This window comes from Aplidium turbinatum, chromosome 5, assembly GCF_918807975.1.
Source record: "Aplidium turbinatum chromosome 5, kaAplTurb1.1, whole genome shotgun sequence".
NCBI lineage: Eukaryota > Metazoa > Chordata > Ascidiacea > Aplousobranchia > Polyclinidae > Aplidium > Aplidium turbinatum.
The window spans coordinates 19088516-19113487 of NC_137476.1; the positions used below are offsets into that span (position 1 = coordinate 19088516).

Below are 24972 nucleotides of genomic sequence, written 5' to 3' on the forward strand. Positions count from 1 at the left end.
TCGTGAATGATTTGTTTTCATCATATTAATCAAATCTTCATTTCTAAGGTTTTTGGTGTGGGAAGGTTCAGTGATATCTTCGGTCTGCCAGTCAATTATTTGTATATAATTCCTAGCGTGAAGGTTCAAGGTTGGGACTCTAAAAACTCGCACTGTACTGCTGCTCTTGCGTTCTCTGGACTTCAGTATTCGCCTGAGAGCCATTTCTCTGATACTGATGTTGTCGTCTGCCAACATTGCCGGCAGAAAGTTTTCAGGGTGCGCAAAAAAGGCATTTCTCTGGATAGCATTCATAACAACTTCCTTAAGCTCATCCTCAAGATATCTGGCCTTGTCTACCATGTTGTAGACATGTTTTGCTCCATCTGTACACAAAGATGCCTTTTTAATAGAGCACCACGTCGGTGCATACACTTTCAAAATAAAGGTGACAACAATCTTCAATTCTATGGATGGTGCTTCTGTTGAAATATACAACCGCAATATGCGATTTGCTAAAGTCAGCCATCTTGCTTGATTAATTGTACCAGGGCATTTGAGTGAAAGGTCCAAGGAGCAACAACCTTTGCTAATAGCCAGAAAGATTTCAAACAGATACTTCTGATCGGTGCTCAAGTCTTTGGGTTGCAGTATGTGCTGTAAATCATAAGGTATTTGTCAAAATTTACCAGTGGTTGACGGTCACAGGTATGAACGGCTTTGCCGATTGGTCCTGCAAATCCATGGGGGCCAGTAATTGGACCATTCATCTTCTGAAAAAGATACCTGAGAGGAATCTTATTTGCATGCAACAGGCAGATACACCATTGTAATGGTCTACCTAGTGACTCTTCAATTAATCGAATGACTCCCTTCTTTACACCAGTATTGACGACTGTTCCATCAGTACCAATTGCATTGAGATCATTTGTATCTACCCCCCTTTTTTCTAAATAATCTAACTACTTTGAAGCTATCTCAGCCCCTGTCCCGTTACTTGCACAAACATGCCCGAAGTAGGCTAAGATGATCCTGGTTCTGCTATAATTGTTATGTGATCCTCTGATATTATTTTACGGTGAAATTTGCCATCAATCTCTTTTGCATTAAACATTGTCTTATCTTTTCAGCCATCAAAATATAAACCTGTAATCTTTGTGCTGGCTTCACCTGACAAAACTGTGCGTTTCTTCATCCTTTCCCTGCGAACTTTGCTTCTGTCAATCACAAAGGAGTTGCCGCCTTGAACATCAGCAAGAACAGAACTCGCTATGGCTGCTGCTGCCCTATCTGAGACTCCATATCTGTCAGAAATGGTTGCCATTGTTTGCGAAGATTTGGGGAAGACCTTTCTCTTCTTTGGACAGGAAGCATTTATATATGTACCACTATTGTTAGGACATTCTGTGTCACTGTTACTGTCACTATGATAAACCTGAGATGATGCAGACGACTGAGTTGCACAACTTCTTGGGGTCATTTCACAATGCTTTAACAATGTTCCTTTTGTTTCTTTTTTCTAGCTTCTGTGTTTCTGCTTTATCAATACTACCAATAATCATTTGCCTGGCATTTCTTTGATCTATCAGAAATTCTACGACACATTGCAATATAGGCTAACTGAAAAACATGGCTTGAGTCAATTTATATGGACACGATTGTAACTATTTCTGGTATAAGATGAACACTTTTGAACAGGTCTGCAATACGCAATCATACCCATTGAAGAAGAGAACGTAGCCTATATAACTATAAAAAAATGAAAGAAGAAATAGTAAAAATGGAAAAAATGCAAAAAAAAAATAATTTGGCGGCCATATTGGATTTGGTGACGTCATAATTTTCTCACGCTGTCATCATATGTATTTCTAGTGTTTTATGATATGTACGAGGAAAGCTTGCTAAAATATGATGAAAATTGGGCAAGTATTGGCAAAGTTATGGTGAATTTACTGTATTTTCAAGCAAAGTTGGCGGCCATTTTTGATTTGTAGATTGAGCTTCATCAAGACAATATTTTTTTTTTTTTTTTTTTTACAAATGTGTTTTTCATGAACAAAAGCAACTTTTTAGAGGGCTATGTTTTTGAATTTCGCAAAAAAGTTATTTTCACTCCACCCTAATATACAGTATGTTCAAATCATAGACACGAAAGAAAAGTTTTATATTTTCACTTTGTTTTCTAAGTTTGGTGGCTGTGCATTTTTAAGATACGGTAGCTTATGTGTTTTCCAAACATTCGGTATTGTCATCTTTTCGTTTTGTTGGTGTAAATTCGTAATTGAATTGAATTGACACCGTAAATAAAAGGACTACCGGTAGTAGGCTACCTGCCATGCTCGGTATTTGGAACTTGGGTCCTAAATCCAAAATAGGCTATGGTATAAATTATTCATAAAACTTTGTTTTCGGTGTGATTTATAGGGTTTTGAGGGGCAAGGATTCCATTTTTCACACTTGTTTTGTTCTAAGATGTCAATAAAAGGTTTTTTGAAGCTTATTAGTCACAAAAATTTCATATCTCATATCACAAACCTGTTTCCAACTTGTGCAGTTGGGTAGAATTATGTTTCTAACTATGGCAGTAGGAAAATTAGTTGACAGGCAAAACCTTTCTTTATCAATTAGAACAAGACACTGGAGTACAGAAACATGAACTATCAAATTTGAAGAGGGCAAGGATGCTTTAGGATTTAATTTATTTTTCACATAGCATTGCTTCAATAAGATATTTTTTAGTTGCGTGTGGGATTTAATTTATTCTTATTTACAGATGTTGGACAGCGGTTAATTTTTAGAACAATGCAAAAAAACATATTTTTTTAAGTTTGGGCTGCTGCAATTATCGAGATAGCTGTTAACTTAGCATCAAAAGGACAACTACAGCAGCTGGACTCTTCATTATTTGGATTAACCCGAAAACTGGATTTCAATCGGCATCAACATGCTTGCAACTCTTCTTTTTGTGCAGTCAGTTTAAACTGACGCTAGGAGGAAATGCATTAAAGTCTTTCTGATTTAAGACGTTTTGTCAACAAAAGTTCCTAGTAGGTCTTAGCCTGGGTGAAGTAGTCAATTCTGAAATTTGTGAGTCAGTAGTGTCAAAAGCTTCATGGAGCATATAAAGATTAAACCACAAGATTTTGAAGTTGTTTCAAAGTAAAAAAATATTTGGACTACATGAAACAACTTATTTGAAGTGTTGTTTTATAAGGAGTGTGGGTTAAAACAAACATTATTAGCCTATAGCAGTATTACGTTGGGAAAGAGGGGAATAAAAGCCAAGAGATGTATCGCATGTTTAAACGTGGCACCATTATAGCCTATTTAAGTAGCCTTCAATGCTTATACTGGCTTCTAGACGAACTGCAGATATTGTTTTCAAAACTTATTCTTGAAGAACTAGACCACAATACCTCATCCAATTTTCATCCAACTGCATTTTTTGAATATGCTAAAATACAAAGTTTAAAAAAGGAAAGGATTTATTATTACGTTAAATATTAGCTGTTTATTTGTGTTTTTTTGAAGACGCATTTTCAGGCCTTAGACATATGGTACGGTAGGCTACACACAGCACCATTCAACCGGATAGGCTATTAGTGTTGTATCATGAGAAAAAGTCCCTCTCCAAATTATTTCTTGCTGACGTGAATCCACCATTGTAACTGCATTATTTTTAGAAATCATTGACCCACAAAGAATTTTAATTATTTGGATTCAGGTATTCATGATTGATCATGCGTTGTCCAGTTCCTCATATGCTTGATTGCACAAAGTAGCTATACGACTAAGTTATATGCATGCGTGAAGCAAGACTAAATCCGTTACATGAAAATAATTCACAGGAAAACAGTGATCTTTTAACAAAACTGTAATTTCAACGGCACAGATAGTAGCAAACTATGTTGACTGATTTTAATGTGTAGAAAATTATTAAAAAAATGTGTTGTTAATTCTAACAGTCATACAGTTAGTTGTAACATCACCGAAAAATAAACTTGTCAATCAAAAGAAAAAAAAAGTTTTTGGTTGCTTTCTATGAGATCCCTTTAAGCCTATTTCTTAATGTATGTTGCTCATTTTTTTTTTTTTTTTTTTTTTTAGTTACAAGCTAAGAGAGAAGTTTGCTAGTAGGTCGTGCTAAAGCAATAACATCATAGTGCTTAATTCTACTGTATAAATAACTTCGTTGAATTTCACGTGCGTTTTTTTTTAAATTGTACCTACTTTTAGACCGTGGCCACTCAAAGTGTTACAGTGTGGCTACAGCATAGATTTTTTTGTGGGAGGTTCATATTTTTATCTTCTGTAAGCCTATGTATTCATTTTGCTTAGAAGAAGCATGTTAAATCAAAACAAGTAAAATTAATACTGTAGCCCTGGCAAGTTAGGCTAGTGATCAGACCACCAGCTGTCACCGCTTCCAAACGATTTTGCTGACATCTTAAAGATTAACTTTATTTGTAACTATTCATTTGAGGTGGTGACTTCTGAAACACAAAGTGTTTGGAGTGCTTAGCCATAGTGCTAAAATGTATTTAAGCAAACTTTTCTCTTTCCAAGTGATGGCAATCTATCTTGCAAAGCTGTTGACAGAAAACACACACATGACAAACGGAATATTTTAGAGGGACAAATTTTCATGGTTAAAAAAATAATACTGTTTGAAAAATAAGACGCATTTTTCAAACAACTGTTATTCGTCGTCGTCGTGTGAGCCTCTGGGGCCGAGGGTCTATCCTTTTACCGCCCCAGATTTACGATGTTCCCGGACTACACTATGGAAGGCTACTAGAGAGCAGCCAGTCTTTGGTTTCATCATCCATGACACGCAGACCTTCTGCTCCATTAGGTGGCTTGAAGATTGAGCAGTCATTGATGATGTGGTCTGCGGTCTGTTCCTCGGCACCACATTCACAGGAGGAGGAAGAGGCCATTCTCCATTGGTGCATGGTTGAGCGGAAAATCCCGACGCCGTACGGAGACAGTTGAGGCGCACCCTTACATGTCTTGGTAGTGTTAGACCGATGGGGCGTGTGTCGGCGTCGGGGATGAACGAATAGAGTCTGGTGGCGGTTGACTTTCATTCAGAACTCCATTGATGGTCCGCCCAAGCAGCCGCAGAGATGTCCTGTACATCAGCTTTGTTGATAAGAAATTGAGCGGCTGGCACAAATAGGTGTCTTGATTTCAGTCGACAGAAGTGCTCGTTTGGGAGAGCAGAGATCTTGTGGTGGAGAAGATGGCCAGGCTCCAGTGCCCGTCGACCTAAGGACAGAGTGGCTTTTTCGCGACGAAGCTCAGTGGGTTGGATGCCAGCAAGAATGGGGAGATTGTTCAATGGCGTGGGACGCAGGCATCCGGTCACTGTGCGCAGGGCGCTGTTTATGGCATTGTCGATGTTATGGCAGTGAGCACTACGGCACCAAACAGGTGCACAGTACTCTGCTGAAGAGTAGACAAGGACTAAGGCTGCTATACGCAAAGTGTCAGCCCTCGCCCCCCAGCTAGAACCTGCCAGACGCTTGAGTAGCGCAGCGCGGGATGTGAGTTTCTTGCGCAGTGACATCAAATGGTGGGGTTGTTCGGCCTTAAGTCCATATTTTTTTGGAGAAAATTTCCGTTTTCCTCGATAATTTTACCAGTAAACTATTTCCTTTCCTTGCTTCTTTAAAGTGTTTTTCTTTAGCTGTGTCTTGTTGTAGGGGTCAAGGTTTGTCATTGTTGCCGAAACTAAATTAACCTTTCAATGGCTCTAGGAATGCCCATTCCCGGTGAAAATCATCGGGCCCATGTTGATAAAACATGCACTACCCTGTTTTTCTAAGCTGGTTGTAACAAGTTCTTGAGATTGAGCAACGCATTTCAAAGACTGCTCTTCATTCTCAATTTTGGTACAGGTGACTTTCTCCATATAGACAGATAAAACCAAGCAACCACATGGCATTTAACATCATACATTAGAGTGAACATAAAACTATAAACTACAAACGTTTTCGGCCATACTCAAGTTAGCCCTTCTCAAGTAACGAAAATAACCGGTTTTACAATTAGCCTACATCTACATTGAAAATAACTGATCGACACAATGAATTTAAAAACGAAGTACACAAGAATGAAACTGCAAAGCTGAAGAGAAAGGCACATCACATGGCGGTTAATTACGCGAGGCAAAAAAGTGCATCATACAACAAATTAAGACAAAGCGTTCAGGGGATAGAAAGCACCTGCGGCAAACAAGTGCGTATTGAGACGAGGATTGCAGGATTTTCTGAGCAAAGCCTCGTGGATTTTCGTACCAAATTCGGTGGAACATTTAAGCACAACTCTAAAATACTCCAAGGATGGTTTGTTGTTTGAACAGGTTTGGCAATCGAATATATTGTCTTTAATTGCACTTTTTCTGTTCAAATTAGTTAAATCTAAGTGCTCCCTCACTCTTGTGGCCAAATGCCGCTTGGACATACCAATGTATGTACACTTGTACAGTTCGCTTCATGCGAACAAGTGAATTTGTACACGAAATTTGAACACAAGCAGGAGGGAGTCCTAGATTTAAGCTGAAAATAATAACCAACTTCTAATGTATTGAATACCGGAATAATATCAACGTTGAAATTCATTTTAATAAAACTTGACATATTGCTGACAAAACGTTTCGATGCTTTACCAATAAAGGGAAGTGTTAGAAAGTTTTTTTACTTCACGTTCGTCCGCTTGCGTAGAACGTGAATCCAAAAACCCTCTGAGCACCCTATTAAAAAAACATGTGGGGTAGATATTCGCAATAAAATGAGAACGTAATCGTTGACTTCATTATTGAAACTATCAAAATTAGAGCAAATATCTTGTGCCCGCTTGAGCAGGCACTTAATTAATCCAGATTTGTAGGTAGAAGGACATATAGCATTAAAATTGAGATGCAGGTTGGTATTGGTTGGTTTTCGCCAAACCCCAGTGTCACATTTGTTGCTATTAGCCTAATTTTAATTTCGACATCGAGAAAGACGACATTTCGACATCGTCACCTGCAATCCTCGTCTCAATACGCACTTGTTTGCCGCAGGTGCTTCCTATCCCCTGAACGCTTTGTCTTAATTTGTTGTATGATGCACTTTTTTGCCTCGCGTAATTAACCGCAATGTGATGTGCCTTTCCCTTCTACTTTGCAGTTTCATTCTTGTGCATTTCGTTTTTCAATTCATTGTGTAGATCAGTTATTTTCAATGTAGATGTAGGCTAATTGTAAAATCAGTTATTTTCGTACTTGAGAAGGGCTAACTTGAGTATGGCCGAAAACGTTTGTAGTTTATAGTTTTATGTTCACTCTCATGTATGATGTAAAATGCCATGTGGTTGCTTGATTTTATCTGTCAATGCTCTTCATTCAGCGGCTACAAGTGGATGGAATAATTCACAGAGAACATCACTTCAAAAATCGGACGATTCACTCTGGCAAACTCGGTAACCGGCCTGAGTCAGTGGTTCAAAGCCTCTACAAACAGTGGTTTTCAATCGGGAGTCCGCGGACCCCAAGAGATCGGCGAAGCAATTTCATGAGGTCTGTGAAAGTTTCCGAGTTAGCAACATGATTGATAAATTACGAAATTTAGAAATTGCTTGTGCATAACCTAGGTGTAAAATTTGAAATGACATTGCACAAAGGTTTGGTTTCCCAATCAAAAAAAACATCATATAATATCTTAAATGAGTTAAATCTTTTAATGAGGCTATGTTTAATTTAAGTTGTTTTGAGACAGCGATATGTTGATCAATGCTTAACTTAGAAATGCAAACGTTAGTCATCAGTCTATCAGCACTCACAGTTTTCCCATGACTGTGGTTACAACGACATATTGATTACAAATGTAAATATAGATAAGTTCTTTGCAACGGTCTGAAAAATTCTATTATATTTTTTATATAATCTATAAATCTTTTTTTATAAATTTGTAAAATCTTCTAAGTGTGTCGCTTCAAAACGTATGAAATATTTGATTCCTTTAGGAGATGCTATAGCTGATATAGGAAAATTTCAGATAATTTTTTTTTAGAGGTCCGCAATCGCTTCGAATACACCAAAAGGGGTCCGCCATGGCCACCTAAAGATACGGCCTGATTTGTCACATTTTGCAGAAATTTTCTGGTTTTTCTAACTTTGGGCGAACGTTTAAATAAATTGTTCTAAAAATTAGATTTTTACGCTTTTTTTATTCTTTTCCCCAGATGACACAATAGGTTTTAACATCTTCACATGTTGAAAAACAAAGAAAATTTGATTTCGAAGATTTTAGTCAGACTGTTAATTTTCAATAACAGTCTGATTTTGCGTTTTTCAACTTACTTTTTCTCATTTGCTACTGCTTCCCCAAGGCAACAAAAAATTTTTATGTCATTAGGAAACCGCAAGAAGTAACAACATTTCAAAAAATAACAGTCAAACACTAACAGTAGCTGTAATCAAAATCTGCAAAATGTGACAAATCAGGCCACATCTCCAGGTGGCCATGGGTCCGCCAAGACAAAAATGTTGAAAACCACTGCTATACAAGTATGTGAAACTGACAGGATTGCGCTTACAAATAAGCTTTCTCAGTACAAGGATAAATATTCAATCAGGCAGGGGTCAGTAAACAAAAGTTTTTTGACACATAAGGCAAAAGTATTTTAATCAAGCCTGGTGCAAGTTATAAAATCTTGTTAACATTTTCCAACCAGTGCTTGATCAACCACTGATTCAGATAAGTTTCAATATTACGGTAAACCGTTATTGGTTTTGTCTTCCAAGGCAGGCCATGTTGCTCGATCTTACATGCAACCACTAGTCGTTATTCAGTAGCCTACTTTACGCTGATTAAAGTTTTCACTGTATAAAATTTTTGCAAGTTCATTTTATTGTAGATTATGAATATGCTCATTTTATATGGAGTTTTATTATCCTCTCTTTGGCTTACATTTTCATCTGGACAATGGCCTTTGGATGCTTCAGTTTCATCACAACCATTGGAAGAAAAAGTCACTGAACTTATGCGCTCATCCTTACGTCATGATGATATGCAAGTTAGTAGTATAAGTGTAGTGTTGTGGGTTTAATCAGAATAATTACCATTAATCAATTATATTATATTTTCAATGTGAAGAGTAACACTTCATGGAAACTGTTTTTGAAATTATAACTTTTAAGTAAGCAAAACTGCTAAGACCCACAGACAATTTCAAAATTTTATTCAAGATTTAAATCTTGAAGATAAACCTAAAGCAATGTCTGATTTTACTGCAATTTAAGGTGTAAGCAATTGGTATTTTTCTTGAAGAAAAAAAACAAATCATATTCCTACTGGAAGATGATATGTCAAAGCAAGATTTTATTATAGTGATACATGCATGACGTTCATGGGGCCATTGGGTCTTGTAGTCTTGGGGGACCTTCCTAGTCAGTTTACGCACTTATTTTATATATTGAACCTACTATATTTGATGCAATGACGTTTTCAGTTTGTTAAATAGAGCAGTTTCAATGTTTTAAAGTAAGCGCGTAAAAAACGATTAGAGCGGCCTCAAGTGAGAGGTTTATTGCGTCTGATTTTCTTTTAATTTGTTAAAAAATTCTTAGTCGGCAAACATTTCTAATCTGTCTTTGCTGTTTTGTTGCCAGGGTTTACATAAAAAAAATTTCAACAAACTAAAAAACAGTCGCCTCAATCTTCTTCTTGCCCCTTCCCCCCAGTCAGTTAACGCGCTTACTTTACTTACTTACAAATTCAATACATTGGAACTACTCTATTTAATAAAGTAACTTTTTCAGATTGTGAAATAGAGTAGACCTAATTCTAATGCAACCAGTAATTGCGGAATATTGACCTAGGGAGCTCCAAGAAGATGTCAATCATGTCTTCTTTTTTGGGAAATTGTCTATTTGTGTTATTACAGATAAAAGTTATTGAACGTAGTTAGGCCTACATGGGCAGTTGTTTGTTGTAAAGCAAATTCATCAACCAAGTGACCAGACATGACATAGAATTTGACGATAATATGTAATTATCGATTTTTGAAATGCGCCCTTCTTATAAACTTTGCGTTGGGCTCTTACCCCAAATATAAATCTAAGTTATCACTGATTGACAGAAGGGTGCAGGACTGCAGGTGTTACATTAAGACCCTGTCTCGAAATGATTTAAAAGTTCCGGTGTCCGTCTACTAAGGGGCCCGGAGACTTGAAGAAACTAATGCTTAATTTTAAAGTATAGTTGTTTGCAAAGTAATGCGTTATATGAGTATTTTGATTTGGAAGCCTAGGAATCTCGATAATGGGCTACCTGCCTCTGGACAGGCCTGATTGAATTTACCTCGATTGTACTAAGCAAAAGGCAACGCGTAGCTTGTCTGCGATAGGTCAGGTAGCCTACCGTACTGCATAGAAACCGAGCAACGAATTATAACTGTTTCAAGTTAGCCCATTATCTAAGTCGTTCAATGCGCCATTTCAAAGTTCAATTGTTTTAAGACATTTAAAATAAGTTTTATAATAACTTTACAATTAATATCTAGAATTACTACGACTCGTTGGCTTTCGTTAAAAAACAAGTCGATGGACAATCTCTGTTGGATGAGGTTTGTTATGCGTTTATGATTTTTGTCTTCTGTATTGTAGGCTGTAGCTTACATGCTTTATGTTAATTTTTTGTTGTTAGTTCGTACAATCTGCATGGAAAATGCAGGGCCTTCTGATAAACGTGTAGTAAATCAAACTTTTTTTTAACTGTGCTGTCTATAGTGTCTATATATTAGATTTACACTGCAAGGTCTTACAATGAAGTTGTGTTTCAGTTGTCCAATCAAATAAGCAACAGATTTGCTGAAAGGGTTCAAGCCATCAAACTATTGCGAGAAAAAGTTACTGCTCAGGCCGACGCTCAGACATACAAACGATGCTGCCAGTTGGTTGATTCCGACATTTCTTTTGACTCGAGATTTTCTCAAAAGGTTGGAAGTTTGGAAATCATTGTTTTCACAGTATTCTTGATTGTTAAATCCAGCGTTCATTTGAAACATAATTCCATAACCTATTATGCAAATAAACGGATCAAAACTTGTGTCAAAGAGCAAAATAAACATTTGTAGCAATTGTCTACTACAGTGACTTGTATCTAAAAGTTCCATTAGTAAAGGCTGCAGGCTATTCTCTGTTATTAGCGCTGTTTGATCAACGTAAGTTAAAGCCACGATGTCACTCAACATTGTGAGCTACTATGATGTAAAATTTGTCGTTCTATAGTGGATAATGCCATAAAAAAAATTAAAAAACCTATCAATTTCTTCTATGCAGGTATTAAAAGACCAATTCTGTCTTCGGATTTCTTGCAATACTCCAGCAAATTACTCTGTGCTTCCTGATGATTTTCGTCTAGCATGTATCGAAAATCTAAACAGGTTTGCAAGCTTTAGTAGCTTTTAAAACTCAGTGTTTTTTCCTCCAATAGAGATTAATTAAACAAATAAAGTTTATTTTCGTAATTATTTCGGTAAGCTTATTTAGATATTTACGTTAGGGCTACAGTCATGTTTTACGATTTACGCGATTGTCATTACTGTAATAAGTTTCAACTGACTGTTGGCTTGTTGATATTATAAAATATCTAGTAGGCTATACAGGTCAGGAAAAGATCTTAATGATTCAAAAACAGCTTAATAATAAGATGTAGAGAAAGTGGAATAAATATTGCCCAATTTTAGATATTTGACTTTGACGATTCTATTGTTGAACATTTCCAAATAAGCTTTATTGCACATAATAAGTTACGTAGGCTACAAGTCGTCTGGTAAAGTCACAATATAGGCTATAATAGCCTACATATTATGTCAAAAGTCAACGACATAACTGCATTACTCAACTGCGTTTAATAGGCACTATTTACTATTGATGATGTCATGAGTTACTTTTTTGGTAGGCCATAAGTTATATCAACGCAAAACTTTAAAAAACATCATTAAAAGTCTATATTTTAGTCATATTCAGGGCATATTGATTTGATAACATATTTGCGTAACTTATATGAGTTTTTGTCTTTGAGGCTACAAGCTTTACCCCGAGAATAAGTAATGAAAAATTTGGTCGTGTGAATTCAAAACATCACTTTGTTGGCAGCTCTTTTTGTGCAGACAGTTATTACAGGTTCTCCCCACAATAAGTACAATGCGGTCTGATGTGATATTGCCCTTGCTCTTTTTTACATGAAATGCGAACCAAACACCAAATCCTTTCAATTTTCTCATAAACTTAATTTCATGAGTCCTGTCTTTTATCACTTCACTTTTCCTAAATGGCTGGCACTTGCTAGATTTAGTAGTTGTCAGTTGTGTATTTTACCAATACAAACATTCTGCAGTTATACTGCAACTGGTGTTATATGGAGCAATCAGAAGCCAATGTTGCTTTTAATAGTTCTACCTTTGTAAGGAGTGTGAGCTGAATGGGAACTCGTTCTATGTTGGGCGTCTTTGTACAGGACATCCGAGGCTTGGTGACTGTTTATTTCATCCTTTCTCAAACCGTTGCTTTTCTGGCGTATGAGCTGAAACAGCATATTCCTGTTTACATCAGTTAGATTGGTAATGGTAATAGTCTACTTGCTTTGAAGTTACACAGAACGTTGATAGTTGTGGCATTTCGAGTTGACAGTAGTGGCGCTGTGGTTGGAGGGGTTATAGACTGGTTGCCCTCCTCTAATAACCAACACTGATTTTGCAGATAAAGGCAGTAATGTAGCCAGAAGGGGGTTACCAACTTCAAATTACTTTTATAGATGTGTTTGAAGTCTCGATAGTTGAATCCATAATGCCAAACAATGTCATTGTGTTTATTACTACAGTATTGGTATTTACTTAATTGTTATAACTGCGCGAAACTTCTCAAAATTGGACTATATGTAGTTCAAAAACTCTACTCTGGCTGCATTACTGGATAGAGATGGTTAATATGTAACACTTATGATCACTTTTAGCACTACAAATATACGAACTCACGGATACACAATTTACTTTTCATCCCAGACAAAAGTTAATATTTTTGCTGATGGCTTGATCAACATAAAGTGCAATATCAGAGAATTACAAAAAAAAAGTTACACTATAATCAAAAATCAAAAAAGTATTTTTTTAATCCGTAATTTCAGCTACAAACAACGGTAGCCTATTGTGTTCAATCGAGAAAATTGTGAAGGTTGAAAATCATCATTTGCCAGTAGCCTAAGTCTGGAAAATTAAAAAAAAAATCCCAGATGGCCTACCAAATCACTGCTTGTTTTCAGAAAAATGGCGATTCTAGCACTATTTCTTCTGTAAAAGTAAGTTTAACACTACTTAGGCTACCCTATTTTTCCAAAAGATTTATTTAAAGTTCTAGACACATAAGTTATGATAAGAGCTGAATAATCATTGTCTCATGAATGACCGTTTGACATGATGTTGTGTTAGCATCTCTCTAGATTTACAGATTTCATTTTAGGGTTCCTCTCCTTAAATGGCAATACTATGGGACAGAAGAAGGCGTAACATCACAATTTCCAGGTCTTCCTGTAGGAGATTGCAGTGATTGCAGCTTCGATAACAGATTAAGGTAAGTGAAACTTCAAGTATAAAAAATGTAAGCTTTCATACGGTATTCTACGGTAGCCTACAAAATACAATCTACGTCTATTCTGACATTTGATTCAGATATGTTTGTTAGGTTATGTTCTGAACATGATTTGAGTATTTGCCTTTTGGGCTCTTTAATTTTTGGTTAGATAATATGTTTGTTTTTACAAAGCTACATTAGGCAATTAACAGCTACTTTTACCTATCATTTGCTCAATCGTCCGCAATACCTACTGCAGGTATATGACTATACGCAGGGTTGGAAGTAACGACTAGTTGTCACCAGTGGTGAGGCCAGAAAAAAAAAATTTTGGGGGGCCAATGATTTGATAAATTGAAGAGAACAATAAAGTGTTTGATTTAAGCGCCATCGCCACTTGATGTGCAGTGGCGTATCCTGGTGGGTTGAGCAAGGGAAGCAATAAAACTGGCGGTGGGTTAGAGCGTCCTCAAGGCACGCGTATTGTAGGGGGGTCCGGGGGCATGCTCCCCCGGAAAAATTTTGCAAAATTACACTCAAATAATGGATTATAACGTTTTCTGGAAACACTTTTAGGGTAATATTTGTATAAATGTTTTAGCAGATAAACAGCTATTAACTTATTAAACGTAGCTCTTACACACAAACGGGCAAAAACTGCGGCTAAAATTAGAAAACACCAAAAACTCAGCTACACAAAAACCCAGCAGAGTAAGCCATTCTGAAATTGCTTCCACAAATTAGTTCAAAGAAACGTAAATCGCATTTTGCGCGATTTACGATTTGCAAAATTTATTGGTGTCTCTCTGTGTGTCTAAAACAAGTCCTGGGGGGTATTAATTGCCAGGCGTCTTGGAAAACGATATAAATTTCTACAAATTTTATTACATTTTCAACAAAGGGCTCAACTTCGGAATCCAACCTTGGAAAATTTGGGGGGGCATGGCCCCTTTCGCCATGGCCCCTTTCGCCATGGCCCCTTTCGCCCCCCCCTGGCTACGCCTAAGGTTGTCAATTTTCGATAGCGTTATTCGTTGCTTTCTGAATATCAAATGCTTATACCCATTCATTTTAAAAATAAATATCGAATGCGCGTTATTTACTGCTTTTTTATGCAAGCAACGAAATCATTATTCGTTTTTCACTAATCGATATTTAGGAGAACTGCTGAATCATTTTTTGTTGTTCACTTACTTTGTCGTCAAAGCGAATTTACAAGATTTTGTTTTTGGATGACTATCCGACCTAGTCCCTTTCCGGTTTTCGAACTTTAAAGGATTAAGAAAAATTTTGCGGCAACACAGTTCAGAGAAATCATGCCAGTGAGAGTCGTTGACAGTGTTGCCAACTTTGCGGTTGGTCCACGTTTTTAAGCCGTATCTGGTTTGCATGGTGTGATACAAATGAGGATCTGCCAAAACAATTACAACCACCATTTATCGACTTCAATACCACGATACCCTCTTCTGCTCCGGTAGAAAGATTTTTTTCACTTTGAAAAAGAGTAATGAGCAATAAGCTACTCGGACTAAAATATCAGCCTCAAACTTTGAGAAAGTGGTGATGCTGGCGAATGGCAACTAGGGTTCCAGTCGCCACTCGTCAGCATCACCAAATTCCTGTCCTGGGATTTCCCGGACTTTTTTCGATCCTGAATGCAGGGAAAATATTTTGGGAATCGCGAGAAATTTGAAGTGTGTATATTTATGTATTTATAGACCAAAGGCATACATTTTTGTCCATTCATTTAATTTCACTGTTCGGTCAAGATACAGTAATGAGCTAGCATAGATCGCATAACTTTTATTTGAATAAGATTCCAAAATTTTTGTTCGGTTAAGCTATATAACTGTTAACAAAATATTTTGTTTACCTCGTGTTAAAATTTGTCTGTCTTGGCCGATTTCATTAGATTACATCATTGTGTTTTTTGTACTCTGGTTATTCTTTAAATTACTGATTAATTTATATGTAGTGTCTGGAATGAATAATAATTTCCACAATGTTCATATATATTTGCTATTCAAATCTTGTGTTCGCTAACTTCGGGCGAAAAAGATTTCTAATTTGCTGTAAACTTGTTAGAACTTTTGATAGCTTTCGATTTTTGCGTCTCATGATCGGTACACTGCAAGCCACTGCATAATACTGTTGATCTTACCGTCTGATAGGTCATTTTACTTATGAGGCTTTTGGTTTTATTCAATGCCGTTGTAACCTTTTAGTGAAATATGGAAATGACTAAGAATTAACTAATAAGGGATATTTTTATTATTTCTGTTCTTAATAAAGTTAAACTGGTAGTTTTGATTCATCTGTGCTGTTAGTAATTATAATTATTCATTATTTTAATTTTTTTAATAATTGCCATTCATTGCTTTTTTTAAGTATCGATAGCTGTAAGTCATTGCTTTTTGACTAGCGACTTCCAACCCTGAGCATACGACTATTGTACCATCAGGCCAGTCAGTCATGCTGGTTTACAAATCTTTGGACAAAAAGCAAGATTTTTCCAAATATAAATGTTTTTTTTAATAGACCCTGGTACGTCCAAGCAAATATAGCTCGAGCCCAACAGGTTGTGATTGTGATCGACCAAAGCTCCCAGATTGCAGCCAATTTTGATCTTGCAAAACAAGTTGCCACTGTTCTTGTTGACAGCGCCAACCCGAGAGATAAAGTAAGCTGTTTGAAACAGAGATGCTGTTCACCAGGCATTTTGATAAATAAAATAACTTGCCTTCTTCAAGTGACTATATGCTACTAGATTACCTCCTGATGTTAACGATGGTACGTAGCTTCTATTACCGACGTTCCTCAGTCACGACGGTAATAAAAGCTAGACATCATCCTTAACATCAGGAGGTAACCTAGTAGCCTATAGTCACCAGAAAAACACAAGTCATTTTATTTATGTAAGTTGTTTGTTTAATATTTTGTAGGCTGCATAATTATACACTAGCCTCGAGAATGTTTCGCCAATGTTTTTAACCACTAATAAATAAAAAACATAAATAAATGAAAGCAGGAGGTATCCTACATCAAAAACAACGCGTTCATTCAACATACGGTAGCCAACTGTATAAGCAGCGCACATAACACAACATAAAACCAATAATAGGTTACTCAGGGCCGTAGCAACATAGAACGTGGCCCCTTCCGAACATAAGTCCGGGGCCCCTTCCAGCACAGAAACTGGAATGTGGTATTTATTTTACACAACATGCAGGGTTCATATTATGTATACACAGTAGAGGGCACAGTTCCGCTAACAGCTAATTAGCGAAGCTAACGCTTTGGTTAGCAGATTAGCATTCTAGCTAATATTTAGAAATTTTAGCGGACTCGTTAGCGAAAGCAAATTTATTGGAAATCCGCTGATTTCTTTGTTGAAAGCTAACTTTTACATTAGCTGTGCCCACCACTGTGTATACATAGGTCTACAGTGACAGTGTGGACATATATTCCATAATTACGCAAAGCGCTTCTTTCGAGCCTTGTTCTGCGCAAATTGTAATTTGCGTAATTTGCAAATTTGCAAATTGTAATTTAGTAATTTAAGTAATTTAGTAATTTGCAAATTGTAATTGTTCTGCGCAAATTGTCAGAGTCCAGGGATTTGACAATCTTGTTTTCGATGGTAATTGCAAGAGCAGAAAGCCTGTCATCTGCCACGGTTAAGCGCAGGATATTCTTGATCAGTTTCATTCTGCTGATGGTTCTTTCAGCACTGGCGACAGTAACTGGTGTGGTCGGTCAGAAGAATTCTGGTGCGAATGCAAGGATTCGGATATATATGTCCTGAAGGCTGTTCTTGTAGCCTACGTTAAAAAAATGCTTGCCGTGACAAGTCCTCTCTCTTTCTCAATGACATAAATAAAACGATTCGATTCTATTATTAGTTCGTTGACATCAATGTCTCCCATTCTTCTTTTAATTTTTTGCAGTGATTGTCCAGTTCCATTGTCCGCCCCATTAGCTCAGTGGTCACGTGCCTGCTCAAGATCACACTGCGCAAGTTCGACTGTCGGGGTGTGCGCTTGAGCAGCGCATTTCGGGACTGCTCTCCCATTCAGCGGCACCTAGTGAATAGAATAACTTTACGGCAACAACAGTTCAATAATTGGAAAACTTCACTCTGCCAATCTCGGTAACCGGCCCTGTGTCAAGAGCCTCTACAAGTATGCGAAACTACCAGGAATAACCAATCAAGACTTTGTCGGTCCGAGGATAAAGATTCAAAACCAACCAACCCAACCATTTTCTCTGAGACACTTCTTCAGGCTGCTATCGTTGTACAGAAATTCAAACAACTTGTACCACTCCACGAGTTGGTCAAAGCGCAAAAAAACAGAAGACATGGCCTGATCAGTGAGAACAAGAAAATATTGCGATTTGAATTTTTCTTCAGCAGAAAGACGACTCGAATCATCAGCACATTCGTAACCAAACATTCTCTTCCTACGTCGTACCGTGTTTTTTTAAAACACGTGCTCAATACCTATAAGCTCTGCTATATCGATTGCGTTTGTGACCACGTGGTTAGCTTATATCCTGTATTTCGATAGTCTTCCAAAAACTTCGGCGGAGGGGCTCTCATTCCTTGCGGGGCCCCCTCTGATCGGAAGGTTCGGAGGGCGGTTGCTACGCCTCTGAGTTTACTAAAGCTGCTAATAGCCATTGAGAGGATAGAAGAGCAAAGGGCAAACGAAACCTAGACATGAAAAATAGTATAAATGCCTTCCTTCGTTTCATTATATTTTGTGTTAAAACTATGGCATCATTTGAATTAAATATGTAAATATCTTTTAAGAGAAAAATCTACTAAAAATAACCTATGACATAATTTAGTTGCAGGCTAGTTTGGTTCTGAACGCTATAAAACGACATAGGACAACGATGGGAGCCAATTCAAACATAAATGTGGTAATGAGGCTATTCTAAAAGTATCAAGGCACGATACTTAAAACTACTGATGAAGCCAAATGACGTTTAGACTAGTTTAGTTCACGAAAGAATAAGCAGTTTTCTCAAATGAACAACTGAAAAAAAAAGTTCAAGAAACGTTTTTTTTTCAGATAGTTGTCGTTGGCTTTAATGATGACATAACAAAACCAGTTGACTTGGATATCTGTTTCAAAGATTCCCTAGCTCAAGCTATCACTTCCAACAAAAGAACTCTGGCCAGCTTCATCCAACAACTTCCACGAAGAGGTCAAGTTTGACACATTAGCCTAGTAGGCTACTACTTTATAAAAATGTTAATATTGATAGCCCCTATCATTATAGGCTACATTAATTTGAAGACAAAATACCTAAAAGCTGTTTTTCTCTCGTGTTTTGAGTAAATATCAGAGCATTCGTCGGTTAGTGACTGTCTGGAATCGTAAATAAAGGCTGTTGATGGAGTCTTTCTGAATATAATAGGTGTCTACAACTGAAGTGCAAGGAGGTTTAGTGCCATAGCCCCCACTTTGAGACTAGGGGGATATTTACACTAAGTGTACGGTAGCCTACAAAAGACACAAATTAAATGCTAAATGAGCATTGAATATTCCGAATACAGATTATATTAATCAACATAACCAACTATTTTTGTCTTTTTGGTTATAATCTTTAATATACTTTTATTAGTTTGGTTTTAGTCTTCTCCTCCTTCATCCTTGGACAGAGAAAAATTCTTTGAGAGCTTAATCCTGGCAGTTTTGCATACTTGCACAGGCTTTGAATCATTGATGCAGGCCCGTCACGAAGTTTGACAGAGTGAAGTTTCCTATTGTTAATGTGTTGTTGACTGTGAATTATTCCATCCACAAGGTGCCATTGAAGGGAGAGCAATCCTTGATATCTACGTTGCTCAAGCGCACACCCAGAGAGTCGCATTACTTGATCTTGAAGTTTCTTTATTCGCAAAGGCAGGCGCTTAACTAACTGAGCTATCAGGGCGTAACCTCGAAAAGTAACCTATCTACCAAAACTGCAGGCTAAATCAAAATACAACCTTTCAAAATTGCTCCGAACAAACTGTAGGCTAACTAAGCTAATTTTATTATTTTACGTTTGTGCGGTAAGTAGTGATTTCTTTTAGTTTTTACTGGCTTTTTTCGGCAGTCTATCCTTCATAATTTTTGGACTTTGTAAAGTAAACGTCTGGTTAAAAACATTGGATTAATTCAGTTCATATAGGCTTACTCAACAGCAAACGTGGTGCATGCTTCCAAGCCTTGTTATTCCCATGCCCAACTACAATTTTTGGATGAACTTTTATGAACCCCAGAGGGGGGAGATATATTTAATTTCAACTTCAGACCTGATTTTAAGATACAGTAGGCTATATTTTTAGACCTCTGGTATAATTTTTTTGAAATTTTCGTTAAAATCTATTTCGAAACTTTCACGGAGTTTTTGCTCTTTCATGCTGTGAAGTGTGTGAATATTTTTGTATTATTTACCTGCAAATACATGCAACAGCTGCTCCAGGCTAATGTTCGTAAAGGTACAGTAACATGTTATTGTTTATAATAGGCCTTGCCTATACAGCCCATTCTTCCATGACAGAAACAGCCTACTTTCGGACGGATAAGAATTTCCCTCGCAACAAACCTCGCATCTGGAAGGTTTTTCAAAAACTACAGCCATTAGATCATGCTGTATGTTGTAACATAAAACTACTTTTTAGACACTGTGACAAGTTTAATGACAAAGTCCTATGTAAGCCTAATGTATGTAAATTAGTGTAACCATTACTAGTTGTAACTTACAGTACAACTATTGCTAGAAAAGTTAGTGATGGCAATCGCCTACATATAATTATAAAACAAGTCAAATGTACATCTATGTATATAGGGTCCAGCTGGTAAATACCCATATCTGGCTCTGGCTGGGTTATGGATATAGTGTCAAGCTGGCTGGTCTTCCACACGCTTGCATGTGAACCAAATGCCGTAAAGCCAAAGCTCTCAGTAGGCTATGTGGCTTTTGAGTCAAAAAACAATCGAGAAAATACGGTAGGTTTAAAAAAAAATCAGGTCATTTATGGATGTTGCCTGGTGTCCTTTTGATAGGGCTTTCTCGGAAATTACTAACTTGGTAGTAAATTTAATTTTTTTTGCCAAGGTTCTTAGAATATAGCCTACTGTTGTATCCTAAAATCAGTGCTAAAGTTGAATTTCAAAAAAAGTCGATTAACCCCCCTTAAAACTACTCTTTGTTATAGTGCACATGGGTTGAATGACTGCCTAAACCACGATTTCCCAAACTGTGGTCCGCGGACCATTGGTTGTCTGCGACGACTGCACAGGTGGTTCGTGGCGATATGACAAGAAATTAAAAAGTCACACATATACGTTGTACAGTACCAGTGGCGTAGCCAGAAAAAAAATTTGGGGGGGGCCAATGATTTGATGAATGGAAGAGAACGACAAAATGATTGATTTAAGACATCACCACCTGATGTGCAGTGGCGCATCCTGGTGGGTTAAGCAAGGGAAGCAATAAAGCTGGTGGGGGTTAGAGCGTGCCGAAGGCACGCGTATTCTAGGGGGGTCCGGGGGCATGCTCCCCCGGGAAATTTTTGCAAAATTACACTTAAATAATGGATTATAACGCTTTCTGGAAACACTTTCAGGGTAATATTTGTATGAAACTTATTAGCAGATAAACAGCTATTAACTTATTAAAGGTAGCTCTTATCTACACACAAACGGGCAAAAACTGCGGCTAAAATTAGAGAACACAAAAAACTCAGCTACACAAAAACCCTACAGAGTAAGCGATTCTGAAATTGCTTCCACAGATTAGTTAAAAGAAGCGTAAATCGCGTAAACTTTGCGCGATTTACGATTTGCAAAATTTATTGGTGTTTTTTAGTGTGTCTAAAACAAGTCCTGGGGGGTGTTAATAGCCAGATGTCTTGGAAAACAATATAAATTTATACAAATTATATTATATTTTCAACAAAGGGTTCAACTTCGGAATCCAAACTTTGAAAATTTGGGGGGGGGCCATGGCCCCGTTCGCCCCCCTGGCTACGCCTATGTACAGTACTTACCCTGTCAAAGATAATTGCCGCAGTTCTTTACAACTTAAATGATTTCGGAAGCTTTTGCTATCCAGTATCGTAAATCTTACTTGTTGCATCTTAGTTGCAGTTGAAAAATTGTTTACGAAAAATTAGTGGTCCGTGGGCCAAAAAAGTTTGGGAAACCCTAGCCTAAACTTTCAGTTTCTAGTTACATAGACGCTTTATCATTTAGAATAGGTGTCTATTATGGCGATTTTAGAATCTGAAAGCTATATTTATTGTATATATCTTATCCAGGAAAAGCAAACTACACCTTGGCACTTGAAGCAGCGTTTGGTTACTTCAGTCAGTCGCTCATCGCTGATACTGGTGAGTAACTTTGCAGCAACAAGATAATTGTAATTAGGTGCTACATTAAAAGTAAACAATTAACTGAAAGTGTAGGCGTGGCTACCGTGAAAGTTCGGTAAAGAAAGTAGCCTAGACTGTGATGCTAGTTATAAATATTATATAAACATTATAACGAGAGCAAGAACCTGCCCACTTCACTCTCGAGTTCCGAAGGCTTGGTACAATGAGAACCTCATATCTAACACTTGAATCAAGTATGGGACCACCTTTATTTTTAACTAAGGTTTCAAAAACTTGCTTTAAAACAAGTTTTGAGAAGTTTTTGTTTTGCACATTTTCTGAGTCTTTTCATCAAAGAAAATTATGATTATACGCAAATTTGTTGTTTACTGATACATTCTATCAAGAAATCAAAACCTAATTTAAAAAAATACCACTCATTTATTACCTCTGCTGCAGTAGTATGAGGTGCTTAACTTATTTCTGATTACTTCTATCCACTCATTTCTGAAAAAAAGGTTCTTAGATGACAGGACTTTCTACTTTCGTGTGAGACAGAACTGTTTAGATTTCAGGGCAGATGATGGAAATTAGCCACGTGAGTGTAGCTTCGTTCAGTTCTGCCATGCCATGCATTCTATATGGCGCCTTGTAAATGAGACGTTCAAGAACGACATGGTCAGCAGTTTTTCCCCACGCCGCACTCGCAGGCTGATGAGGAAACCAGACTCCACTTGTACACATAGGGATAGAAGCGGCCGACTCCTGTTCGAATTCTATTGAGCTTGGCCCAAGTCTGCAGCGCACTTCCATACCAGGGGGCTGGGCGCCACCGGTTGAAGTATAAAACCATGGAGTTTGGTATCGGTGGTACACAATGTTGTACTGTTCCAAGTGTCTTACATATAATGTGCGTCACTGGTGGTATGATCACTAAATTGTTGTAATAATTCAAGGGCAGCTAGTACAAAGGGAGTCTGGAGTTTAATTGCCGAGAAGATTCCTGAAGTGGGACGCTGAGTTTTGCGTAGAGCAAGATTATTGGTTAGAATTTATGCAGGTCGAGCTAGGTATAATGGCTCCCTTTCGGCTAAGCTCAGCAGATTGAATGCCTGCAAGGATTAATAAATACTCTGTTGTAGTACTGTAGGTAACAGGCATCCAGTCGCACTACGCAATGCGTCGTTGATAGGAAGGTCGACGAGGCGGTGTGAGCACTGCGGCACCAGGCAGGGACGCAGTATTCAACGGTAGAATTGACCAAAGCCAGAGTTGCAGTGCGCAAGGTGTCAGCATCTGCAACACAGGTTGTGTCAAACGTCTCAGCAAAGCGACGCGAGATGTTGGTTTTTGCGTAGTGACTGTCATATGATGTTATATGAGTGACCTGTCGAGTGTTACTCCGAGGTATATAGGCTCTGGGCAACAGGGCAAGATTTTGCCGTTCATGGTCACTGTATGGTCACATTTTGCCTGCCTGCTGTTGAGATGGAAGGTTGTCGTCATGGTTTTACTTTCACTGAGCTACAGTTTCCATTTTTGTTTGTCGTATCCAGGCTTACACCTGGTGGTTGAAGATTTAAATTAAGTGGACGGGAAGGCATTTGATGGAGAAGGCATTGATGGAAAGGCATGGAATGGAGGAGGTATCCTGATATAAACGTCATGTCTTGGCTCAACGTAGTTTCTGATGGTTGCCTGTTTTTTGCAGAGTGCAAAATTGCCAGGTCATCAGCGTATGCATATTTTTCAGATGTTGTAGATGGTAGGTCGTGCATATAGACGTTGAAAAAGAGGGTTGCCAAGACTGATCCCTGACAAGAGGTTTGACCCTTCTTTGATCACAAAACGGTCTGAGGTACGATCACACGACTTACATGTCCTGTTTTTTATTATCTGCGATGCGATCGTGTTAGCAAGTATGAGACATTGTCTGAGTGATATTTTAAATCGACCGTGAGGTTATGAGTGTGCTCCACGCTGTACGTCTTAAGTGCGGAAGATCGATAGGTTGGATAGGGTCTGTTCAAGTCCAGGATCCTTTTCGTTTTGTATCGAGTCTTTCCAGAAGTCTTGGCGGCTGACGATTTTGTTTGACATCTGGAAAGCTAAGAAAAGATTAGTAGAAGCGGGCTCACTTTGCATCCCAACACGGAGTGTAGTACATTCTACGACCGCGAGTGATAGCTTGTTTGGCAGATGTTAAGATATTGTTGTAAAAGCGATGTTAAGCCTCGACCACATTATGAGAGATAGGTAGATGTAACTCGATCGTGAACTTGTTGGGAAGGAGGCTAAAACGATTCTAGCCGGCTTTACAAAAGTCCTACTGCTTGACTGGTTCACTTGGAATTGGTATCTTGTGAGGTATTGAGGTAATGAAGCAATGTCTGTGTTGGGACCGAGGAAACTTTTGTGGCACATGTCAAAACGAAAACTGATTATCATGGCCAGTGCTGGCAAAGACCATGTCTGGATTTGTTCCAGTGCCCCATCGCCCAGATGTGGAGCTGGCTACGTCTTTAGGGTTGTACATTACAATGGGACATAGTTGTTGTTTGATGTCCCGTTAGCCAAACATGCACCAGAAAAGCTGGTGATGTGTAACCCCAGCAGACGTGCTGGAAATTAAAATCACCAGCATATAGGCAGGAGTGAGGGTACACTGGAATGGCAATTGGAGTAAATGGTGAAGGAGGTGGCTTGTAGATGATGATTTTGTAGCCGTTGACGTCCACGCTTAGCCATTTCATCTCTGAGTCTGGAGAGTGTTGTTCAACCAGACTCCAGTTCAGCTTCTCATGGGAAAGTGTAGCCAGGTCGTGTGTCCTGCTTAGGAATGATCCAGATAGTAATTTGGAATCACTGGTCTGTCTGCGCTGTGGCAGTGGGATTCCTGGAGGATCATAATGAGGGTCTTTTGTTGAACTATTTTTTGTAATCGGTCGACTTTAGCTGTTGTAAGGTGGATAAGCTGTAAAATGGGACTTCTGGCTTCTTT

The 24972-nt window shown here is 38.0% G+C and overlaps 1 protein-coding gene across 1 annotated transcript in view; it reads left to right on the forward strand.

Annotated features, from left to right (window-relative positions):
* Positions 1-8891: 8891 nt before the first annotated feature.
* Positions 8892-24972, forward strand: part of LOC145770284 (VWFA and cache domain-containing protein 1-like) — an 86243-nt gene continuing 70162 nt past the window's right edge. Inside the window, exons 1-8 of the mRNA XM_082581881.1 lie at positions 8892-9042; positions 10531-10593; positions 10810-10965; positions 11309-11412; positions 13487-13597; positions 16136-16277; positions 18676-18811; positions 21918-21989. Of these exons, the coding sequence (XP_082438007.1) occupies positions 8893-9042; positions 10531-10593; positions 10810-10965; positions 11309-11412; positions 13487-13597; positions 16136-16277; positions 18676-18811; positions 21918-21989 (934 nt within the window). The 5' untranslated portion in view covers position 8892. The remainder of the gene's footprint in view (positions 9043-10530; positions 10594-10809; positions 10966-11308; positions 11413-13486; positions 13598-16135; positions 16278-18675; positions 18812-21917; positions 21990-24972) is intronic.